At 43.3% G+C, this 11,064-nt stretch overlaps 1 protein-coding gene across 3 annotated transcripts in view; it reads left to right on the top strand.

Moving 5' to 3' along the window:
• The window catches only part of CCNK (cyclin K), a 28,010-nt gene extending 17,349 nt beyond the window's left edge, over positions 1 to 10,661 (top strand). For 2 of the 3 annotated variants that reach the window (XM_073577702.1, XM_073577701.1), the window contains exons 8-11: positions 3,106 to 3,344; positions 9,134 to 9,167; positions 9,282 to 9,350; positions 9,522 to 10,661. In XM_073577702.1, the coding sequence (XP_073433803.1) occupies positions 3,106 to 3,344; positions 9,134 to 9,167; positions 9,282 to 9,350; positions 9,522 to 10,141 (962 nt within the window). In that variant the 3' untranslated portion in view covers positions 10,142 to 10,661. The remainder of the gene's footprint in view (positions 1 to 3,105; positions 3,345 to 9,133; positions 9,168 to 9,281; positions 9,351 to 9,521) is intronic. The other variant, XM_073577703.1, reaches the window with a different exon arrangement.
• Positions 10,662 to 11,064: the final 403 nt, after the last annotated feature.

Genomic DNA, 11,064 nt, shown 5'->3' on the forward strand with positions numbered 1-11,064 from the left:
ATCGGAAATTTGGCGAAAATTTTGAATGTCAAATTTTGAAGTTTTATTCTCTTAAACCAGAGTTATGTGACACAAAATAGTTACTAAATAATATTTCCCATATGTCTACTACAGCACAATTTTGGAAAAAAATTTTTTTTTTTTCTTTTTGTTAGGAAGTTATAAGGATTAAAAGTTGACTAGTGATTTCTCATTTTTACAACAAAATTTACAAAACCATTTTTTTAGGGACCACCTCACATTTGAAGTCACTTTGAGGGGTCTATATGGCAGAAAATACCCAAACGTGACACCATTCTAAAAACTGCACTCCTCAAGCTACTCAAAACTACATTCAAGAAGATTATTAACCCTTCAGGTGCTTCACAGGAACTAAGGCAACGTGGAAGGAAAAAATGAACATTTTAATTTTTCCAACAGAAATTTTCTTTTAGCATCAATTTTTTTCATTTTCACATGGGCTAAAATGGATCCTAAAATTTGTTGGGCAATTCTCCTGAGTACACTGATACCTCATATGTAGTCATAAACCACTGTTTTGGCGTACGGCAGGGTCCGGAAGGGAAGGAGCACCATTTGACTTTTTGAATGGAAAATTAGCGCCAATAGTTAGCGGACACCATGTCGCGTATGGAGAGCCCCTGTGTGCCTCAACATGGAAGCTTCCCCACAATTGACCCCATTTTGGAAACTAGACCCCCCCACCCCCAAGGAACTTATCTAGATGTGTGGTGAGCACTTTGAACTGAGTGCTTCACAGAAGTTTATAACACAGAGCCGTGAAAATAAAACATCCATTTTTTTTCCTCAAAAAATTATATTTTAGCCTGCAATTTTTTATTTTCACAAGGGTAACAGGAGAAATTGGACCACAAAAGTTGTTGTCCAGTTTGTCCTGAGTACGCTGATACCCCATATGTTGAGGTAAACCACTGTTTGGGCGCATGGCAGAGCTCGGAAGGGAGAGAGCACTATTTGACTTTTTGAACGGAAAATTGGCTGGAATCAATGGTGGCGCCATGTCATGTTTGGAGACTCCCTGATGTAACTAAATAGTGGAAACCCCTCAATGGTAACTCAACCCTAACCACAAGCCTAACCTTAATCCCAACCATAACCCTAATTCCAACCCTAACCCTAATGGAAAAATAAAATTATTTTCTTTTATTATTTGTCCCTACCTATGGGGGTGATTTTACTAATTTTTTTTATTTTGATCACTGTGATAGATCCTATCACAGTGATCAAAATGAATGTATGGAATCTGCTGCTTGGCAGATTCGATGGACGCACTGCGCATGCACCCGCCATTTTGAAAGGGGACTCAGGAGGTACCGGGGGGAGGGACGGTGATCGAGGGGAGGGGGAGCAGATAGTCGGTGGCGGGGGCCATTCGTCCCTGTCAACCATGGGGGCGGGGTCTGATCGCGGTCTCCAGCCATGTCCGGTGCTACTGCAGCATCGGCCATGGCTGGATTGTAATATTTCATTGTTTCACTTTTAACAGCCAATCGGAGCCGGTGAAGCTCAAAGCCCCCTATATCTGCGGGTCGGGTGATCGGGGTCAATCAAGTCATGACACAGCATATGCGTCATTGGTTGGATTGGCACCGACTTTCATGACGCATACGCTGTGTCACTGGTCGGGAAGGGATTTAACCCTTCAGGTGCTTCACAGGAACTGAAGCAATGTGGAAGGAAAAAATTAGCATTACATTTTTGGTGCAAAAAATAAATATCTTTATACCCAAACTTTTATTTATTTATTTTTTTAACTCAAGGGTAACTGTAAAAAATGGACCCCAAAATTTGTTGAGCAATTTCTCCTGAGTACGCCGATACCTCGTTTGTGGGAGAAATCCACTGTTTGGTCGCAGGGCAGGGCTCGGGAGGGAACGCCGTTTCACTTTTTTTTTTTTTCAATGTAAAATTTGATTGAATAATTAGCGGATGCCATGTCGTGTTTGGAGAGCCCCTGATGTGCCCAAACAGTGGAAACCCCCACAAGTGACCCCATTTTGGAAACATTAATGACAATATATTCAATATGATGACCTAGTGTTGTGCACAAGTGCTCGCACTTCAGTTTGCATCAGGTGCCTGGGTATGCACCAGATATTGCTGGTGCTCGAGTCCCCGTCCCTCATGTTTCCTGCACCCAAAAAAACCATGCGGGGATCCGCGATACTCCGTGCATACCAGAGTACCCGATGCATGCTCAAGTAGCGAGCATTTGTGCTCAACACTAGCAGTCGTATTGTAACTTTGTTTTTGTTTTTTCACTTTTGAAAAAAAAATTGATGCCCTTTTGAGCAAAAAAAAAATCCCAACCATGACTTCAAAGAATTGAAAAAAAAGTGTATTCTATATAAAATACATATATATTATAGTTATCTAACCTAAGGGGGGACTAATTTACAATTTTTTTGGGTAGCACTGGACTCCTAGGTTAATATCCCATCAAAGACAACATCTGCAAGGAGTTTGTATGTTCTCCTGGTACTCTGGTTTCCTCCCACATTTCAAAGACATACTGATAGGGAATCTAGATTGTGAGCCCTGTTGGTGACAACAATGATAATGTGTGCAAACTTAGCGCTGTGGAATTTGTTGGCGCTATATAAAAATAAAAGATTATAAATAAAAGGTTATTTTGATCACTGTGAATATTATCTATCACAGTGATCAAAATGAACCAATAAGAAATGTTTCCTATTGTTCCTGGGTACCGGCTGACATGTTTTTTTCCATAGGAAGATGACGCCAGGACGGGTCAGGAGAGCCCGGGGATGGCAGAACTACCGTGGTGGTCTCAGAATAGGGTGGGGGTGTCATTTCTCTCTCCTCTGTCTATATCCTGTCAGAAGAGAGGGAAATCATTGAGACAGTTGTCATGTTCTTTGGGGTCTCAGCTAACCTCGGTAGTCAAGACCCCGGAGACTTTCTGACTCTGGGGGGGTGCTACAGCATTATTCACGATCACTGTTTTGAAAATTGCAATGAAGGAATAAGTACCCTTAGTGGCCGCCGTTTTAATGTGCATCAACGGTCGCTAAGGGGTTAATTTTTGGACAACAAATTGTAAAATTGTCGTTTTTCTTTTAGACATTTGTCATCAGATCTTGGACCTGTATTCTCAAGGAAAGCAGCAGATGCCTCACCACGGGGCCCAGCAGCAGTCCCCACAAGTCCAAGCACAGATTGCTTCTGTGCAGCCTCTGCCGCCGTCCCTGAACATGGACGCCCAGGCAGTGCAGCAAAAAGATCCACAGCAAGCAGGAGGCCAGCAAACGAAGAAGCCTTCCCCACAGTCCAGCCCACCGAAGCAATCCAAGAGACCGCTGGTATGTTACCTTCTGACTAGACTTGGTATAGCCCCCACAAGAGGTTCTTGAGCTTGGAGAAACTCCCCGTTTTGACTTTGACTGACTAATGGTGGTTTCACGTGTCTATCATTGTGTTTGAGTTCTCATCTGCAGTGCAAAGAGAGAAAGTATGTACAGCCTATAGAAAAGGAGGAAGCAGTAAGTGCAGGATAGAAGCTGTGCAGATATTTGAGCTAAGGTCTGTTTCAGATGTCTTTGTGTCCGGTACATGTGGTGATGAAAGTTTTTCACACGTACCAGTGACACTTGCACTCGTAGACCAATTCAAGTGAATGGGTCTGTGAACATGTAAGTGTGTTTCCACAGACCGTGTGTCCTTGGGCAAAATGATCTGACATGTCAGTTTAACAGCAACACGGCCCAAAACATCCCGCACACGGGCACACTGATATCCATGTGTCATAAGTGTGGTGCGTACCAGCGCCTGGGAAGCATCAGTACAGTTAGCGCTGTTCCCCTACGCTGGGTGCTGAAGACCGCTCACATCATTCTCTCCTGCTCTGCCAGCGATCAGCGTGAGCAGGGGAGAATGAGAAGTTATATTCAACTGATAACAGCGAGAGCAGGCGGCGGCTGATGTGATTATTCATTAGCCGCCAGCTGCGCTATAAATAAATATATATGTACTTTTTTTTTTAAATAACGTGGGTTTCTCCTGTATTTTTGATAACCATCCAGGCAAAACCGACAGCTGTGGGCTTTAACCCTCAGTTGTCAGCGTTGGCAAGGCTGTTTTTTTTTTTTTTAATTATTATTTTAAAAAAATGGCATGGGGGGTCCACCTCATTTTTGACAACCAGTCTTGCAGAAAGCAGGCACATGTGGGCTGGTATTCTCAGGCTGGTAAGGGGCCATAAATATTGAACCCTCCACACTAGCTGCCCAGAAAAGGCATATTAGGTGCCCCGAATTGCCCAGCTCTTCCCACTTGCCCTGTAGCGGTGACAAGTGGGGTTCATATTTGTAGGGTTGATGTCATCTTTGCATTATCTGCAGACATCAAGCCCATGGATTAGTATTGGAGAAGCGTTTAGAAGACACTTATCCATTACTAATCCTATAGTTCTATTATAAATAAACACACAGCCAGAATAAAATCCTTTTATTTGAAATCAAAACAAATCACACTTTTCCATTTATACTTAAAAAATAATTTTATTTCTATAGTGCCGACATATTCCACAGCACTTTACATTTCAGAGGGGACTTGTGCAGACAATAGACATTACAGCATACCTATAACACATAGATCAAAACCGATACCAAGAGGAATGAGGGCCCTGCTCGCAAGCTTACAATCTGTGAGGAAAAGGGGAGACACGAAAGGTGGATGGTAACAATAGCTTTCATTGTTGGGACCAAAGTGTATGAATCGGGTGTTCCTGTAATGCTGCATAAACCAGTCATCATCATAAGTATGTAACAGTACAGACACAGAGGGCTATTAAATGCATAAAGCATGTGAGGACGTGAGGCGAGGAACCAGGTTATGGTAAAAATTTTGAATGAACAACACATGGGTAGTTAGGATAATGCGTTGAGACGGTATGCCAGTCTGAACAAATGCGTTTTTAGGGCACGCTTTAAACTGTGGGGATTAATTGTAATAACTTGGGTAGTGCATTCCAAAGAATTGGCGCAGCACGTGAAAAGTCTTGGAGACAGGAGTGGGAGGTTCTGATTATTGAGAATGTTAACCTCAGGTCATAAGTAAAACAGAGGGCAAAGGTAGGGTGCTAGACTGAGACGAGAGGAGATGTAGGGTGGTTCTGAGCCATGAAGTGCTTTGTGGTGAGGGTAATAAGTTTGTACTGGATTTTGGAGTGGATGGGAAACCAGTGTAATGACTGGCACAAGGTAGAGCCACCGGTGTAACAATTGGTGAGGAATATGATCCTGGCTGCAGCTCCAGACAGATTGGAGAGGGGAGAGTTTGGTAAAATAACAAACAAACAGTTATATCGCCCATTTCATTGAAGCCAACAACTCTTGTAATAAAACAAAATTTAAAAAAACTACCATATCCCTCACCTCTGTTGTTCTGTCCCACACTGTAATCCATGTCTGGGAATCAATAGTTTTCAACCTGGAAGGTGCTAAGATGCCACAGTCTAGGTTGAGAATCACTGAGGAATGAGCTGCTGTGAGCGCAGTATGTGACTAGCGGTGAAGTCATCGAGGTTACCTCCGGTCACTGATGCTGCATTCCCAGCAGGGCCTCTGAACTGCAGGGGACTTCAGAACCGTGAGAAAATGTCACTGAGTTTAGCTCATTGAGTTCACCTCAGATTTCTTACGCTGAACTGCGGTGAACTCAGTGACTTTATCTCACGGTGCTAAATGGGCAATAAGCATGTATAACTGTGTTTGTCACTTTTAAATATAATTGGAAAAGTGTCTTTTGTTTTGATTTCAAATAAAATACTTTATACTTTATTTACAATATAACTATAGGATTGATAATGGATTGGTGTCTTATAGACAGGGCAAGAGCCGGGCAAAGTACCAGAACTGGCGCATCTAATAGATGTGCCTTTTCTGGGTGGCTGCGGGCTGCTATGTTTAGGCTGGGGGGGTCAATATTTATCAGTCACTAGCTGTCTGCTTTAGCAAGGCTAGTTGTCTGATGGGAGTATGAGATGCAGGGAGAGGGACAAAGAAGCTTACCACGCTGAGAATGTATAGCTGAAAATTGACTAGTAGTTCCTCATGAGGGTGCCGTTTCCAATGGTGATCACAGGAAAGTAGACAAAATCTGGGAAAAAGAACCAGCACAACCATCCAAGGAAAATTTGATTTTTTTATTAAAACAAGGTTAAACCATTAGTTACAAGGCCTCCCCTTTTAATGTTTTAACCTTGTTTCAATAAATAAATTCTTCATTTGATGGGAGTAATAGTCCCATCAGCTTCCGCCTGCTCTCGCTGTTATCCGTTGAATATAACTCTCAACATTCTCTCCCCTGCTTGTGCAGATCTCAACGCGAGCTGGGGAGAATGATATGAGTGGCCTTCAGCACCAGGGAACAGCGCTGTGCTGCTGCTTCCTAGGCACAGATACTGTGGTACTGATGCGGCAAGCATTACACACACAAACACTATTTCCAAACTGGTTTTTCTGGTACTGGAAATATCAGGATGTGTGAAACTGGCCTAAAGCAGACAGCAGCACTCTGGATACAAACAGACCTCACACCCAGCCTATATTCCTTGGAGATGCACACAGATCCCACATCCATCCTATATTACTGGGACAGCCACACAGACCTCACATCTAGGATATACAGTGGGGCAAAAAAGTATTTAGTCAGTCAGCAATAGTGCAAGTTCCACCACTTAAAAAGATGAGAGGCGTCTGTAATTTACATCATAGGTAGACCTCAACTATGGGAGACAAACTGAGAAAAAAAAATCCAGAAAATCACATTGTCTGTTTTTTTTTTTTCATTTTATTTGCATATTATGTTGGAAAATAAGTATTTGGTCAGAAACAAAATTTCATCTCAATACTTTGTGATATCTCCTTTGTTGGCAATGACAGAGGTCAAACGTTTTCTGTAAGTCTTCACAAGGTTGCCACACACTGTTGTTGGTATGTTGGCCCATTCCTCCATGCAGATCTCCTCTAGAGCAGTGATGTTTTTGGCTTTTCGCTTGGCAACACGGACTTTCAACTCCCTCCAAAGGTTTTCTATAGGGTTGAGATCTGGAGACTGGCTAGGCCACTCCAGGACCTTGAAATGCTTCTTACAAAGCCACTCCTTCGTTGCCCTGGCGGTGTGCTTTGGATCATTGTCATGTTGAAAGACCCAGCCACGTTTCATCTTCAATGCCCTTGCTGATGGAAGGAGGTTTGCACTCAAAATCTCACGATACATGGCCCCATTCATTCTTTCATGTACCCGGATCAGTCGTCCTGGCCCCTTTGCAGAGAAACAGCCCCAAAGCATGATGTTTCCACCACCATGCTTTACAGTAGGTATGGTGTTTGATGGATGCAACTCAGTATTCTTTTTCCTCCAAACACGACAAGTTGTGTTTCTACCAAACAGTTCCAGTTTGGTTTCATCAGACCATAGGACATTCTCCCAAAACTCCTCTGGATCATCCAAATGCTCTCTAGCAAACTTCAGACGGGCCCGGACATGTACAGGCTTAAGCAGTGGGACACGTCTGGCACTACAGGATCTGAGTCCATGGTGGCGTAGTGTGTTACTTATGGTAGGCCTTGTTACATTGGTCCCAGCTCTCTGCAGTTCATTTACTAGGTCCCCCCGCGTGGTTCTGGGATTTTTGCTCACCGTTCTTGTGATCATTCTGACCCCACGGGGTGGGATTTTGCGTGGAGCACCAGATCGAGGGAGATTATCAGTGGTCTTGTATGTCTTCCATTTTCTAATTATTGCTCCCACAGTTGATTTCTTCACTCCAAGCTGGTTGGCTATTGCAGATTCAGTCTTCCCAGCTTGGTGCAGGGCTACAATTTTGTTTCTGGTGTCCTTTGACAGCTCTTTGGTCTTCACCATAGTGGAGTTTGGAGTCAGACTGTTTGAGGGTGTGCACAGGTGTCTTTTTATACTGATAACAAGTTTAAACAGGTGCCATTACTACAGGTAATGAGTGGAGGAAAGAGGAGACTCTTAAAGAAGAAGTTACAGGTCTGTGAGAGCCAGAAATCTTGATTGCTTGTTTCTGACCAAATACTTATTTTCCACCATAATATGCAAATAAAATGAAAAAAAAAACAGACAATGTGATTTTCTGGATTTTTTTTTTTCTCAGTTTGTCTCCCATAGTTGAGGTCTACCTATGATGTAAATTACAGACGCCTCTCATCTTTTTAAGTGGTGGAACTTGCACTATTGCTGACTGACTAAATACTTTTTTGCCCCACTGTATTACTGGGACAGACACACAAAGCTCACATCCATCCTATATTACTAGGAGAGAGACACAGACCTCACATCCAGCCTATATTACTGGGAAAGGGCTCACAAAACTCACATCCATCCTATATTACTGGGAGAGACACAGCGCTCACAACCATCCTTGATGATTAGACCAGCTACATGTCTCGACCCAAACTCCACGGCTGTGTAGGCATATATGAAGTTGTTGAATTTGGGTCAGGAAACCCACTGTAGGAGATTGGACTTTGAGTCTGTCATGTGAAAACGTCCATACAAATTAGATAGCAAGGTATCTAATGTGCTTGGCAGTTGTCTCCTCTGACCCCTCACTACATATGGCCAAACATTCATGTGCTCTCAGAAATAATAACACTAGCCTAATGGAAATATGCCTTATTTAAAGGCTATGTCAACCTTCAGACAGATTTATTCATTTATCTTATTATTTATTATTCCTCTCATCCATCCTTACTATTACTGTCAGTCACTGTCCTCTCGTCTGGCCTATAATACTGCCAGAGACACGGTCCTCTAGTCCAGCCTAAATTACTGCCAGAGACACTGACACAAGAAAAATCTAAAACTTGCATCAGACTGTAAAATGAGTCTGAAAATGAATGAAGATTACAGACAGAAATTTTAGATAGTAAAATTGTACGAAAATGGAAAGAAATCATTTATCCCTATTAAAGATGTCCATAGCCTTTATACAAGGGGCTGACTAGCAGGTGGTCCTTGATGTATAACAGGATGCAAGCAGTATATTAATGTTCCCTATCGGAATGCTGCTGAATACCGCACTGTTTTAAGTTTCTGATTGGTTATTAATGTCTTTCAGCCGACATCACCCAAAGAGGAGGGGAAAGTACAAGGTGGGTTTCTTCACCATCTGTCATTGTGTTTTTTGGTGGCCGTGACCTGATCTGCTGTGCGGTTTACATCACGTTGGCGGTACCTCGTTTTCACTTCTCCCATGTTTTTTACAGAACCATTAAATAAATTGCCTAAAATTGAGACTTCGCTTCCGCCGCTTCCTGTTTTGATCACTCCTGCAGGTAAGTCTTGTCCAGACGGCCCTTTTCACCACTGTCCTGTGTAGTCTCCCTACAGTTGACGCTTCTGATATTACATTTTGGGAAGCAATCCCTTCCCCTCCCCATACACCCAGCACCCCTCTCCTTATCATTTTGTTAATTTTGTCATGGCTTTTAATTTCTGGCTAATAGAGAGAAAACCTGTGCCACCATCTCTTGCTCCAGGGGAAGCCGATCCCGTCAGTGTCCCCGAGGCTGCAGACTTGACCAAGATCCAGATCCCTCCACCATCTCATCCAACGGTTCATCAGCCGCCGCCTCTACCACATCGGCCGCCACCGCCTCCTTCTAGTTACATAACTGGAATGTCTACAACCAACTCGTACATGTCTGGGGAGGGCTTCCAAAGTCTCCAATCTATGATGAAGACCGAAGTACCAGCTTATGGGAACATGCCGCCCGCCTACGGCCCCCCGTCACATATAGCGTATCATCCTCACGTCTATCCACCCAATCCTCCACCATCTGTACCACCACCCCCGCCACCATCTTCATTCCCCCCTCCTAACATTCCTCCTCCTACTTCAGTCTATCCCCCTCCTCCACCTACTTACAATCCCAATTATCCCCCACCCAGACTGCCCCCTACCCATACTGTACCTAACCACCCTCCTCCAGGTATTGGTTTGCCACCAGCTTCATATCCCCCTCCAACAGTGCCACCTGGGGGGCAGCCTCCTGTCCCTCCTCCGATTCCACCCCCGGGCATGCCTCCCGTTGCAGGACTCGGCCGTGCCGCCTGGATGAGATAGCATGGTATGGCGACCTATAAGGACTTGATGGGATTGATGATTGACACACGGCAAAAAAGTGCAGCCCTCATGAAAACATAACGTGACATCATCTCTTATCCCTTACTGCCAAGTGTGGGCACATGAGGTGGCATTGAATGTCTTTTGTATTCTTACAACGTGCCTGGCTGATATAACAGTATCCTGAGCTGCTGATTGGCAAGCGATTGGCAGCGCCCCACTTATGCGAGTACAGAAATCCAACCTGCGAGGGCCATATTGGCCAAGCTAAAAAAAAAAAAAAACGTATTAAAAAGCAATTTTCACTCGTGGTTGAAGCAAATATTGGCGCATTTTGCTTTTACGTTTATCTTCTTGGGTTTTTTTATTTTAATTTTTGTTTGTTTTGCTGAGATTTTGGAAGTTTTACTAATGATTGTAAATATTTTTTAATGTAAAGAGTTTAATTGTCAGCGCTCAGCCAAATCCTCAGCATCTGTCACCTCGAGATTAGTGAATAAACAAAAATCCTGGAAATCTGCGTCTTCTGTGCAAGAATGTCATTTTTTTTTTTTTTTTCCTGCCTGCTGTCTTTCTACTAAAAGTCACAAAATCACATGACAGTTAAGTCGCAGACAAGTTGCACACTTGTTTGTTGCGTGACAATTGCTGTTAACCCTAAAAGTCGCACCGCCAAGACATGGGTTTTTTAATCATGGACAGAACATTTAAGATCCGTGTTTGCATGGCTATCAATTCCCTAATATTTTCTAATTAGGACTTATGTGGACTCCAAAGCCTCAACGTTGTTCATGCAAACTGCCAGTGAAATATCTCTGGAGTCAACACGTAGCAGATTTGCTCTGGGTTCTTTTTTCAGATTGGCACTAGAGTTCACCCTTGTTAATAAAAAGGATGAACCCCATGCAAAATAAGAAATCAAA

The sequence above is a fragment of the Dendrobates tinctorius genome, unplaced genomic scaffold (genome assembly GCF_039654945.1).
Source record: "Dendrobates tinctorius isolate UK_male_01 unplaced genomic scaffold, ASM3965494v1 ptg000057l, whole genome shotgun sequence".
In the NCBI taxonomy this organism is placed as follows: Eukaryota; Metazoa; Chordata; class Amphibia; order Anura; family Dendrobatidae; genus Dendrobates; species Dendrobates tinctorius.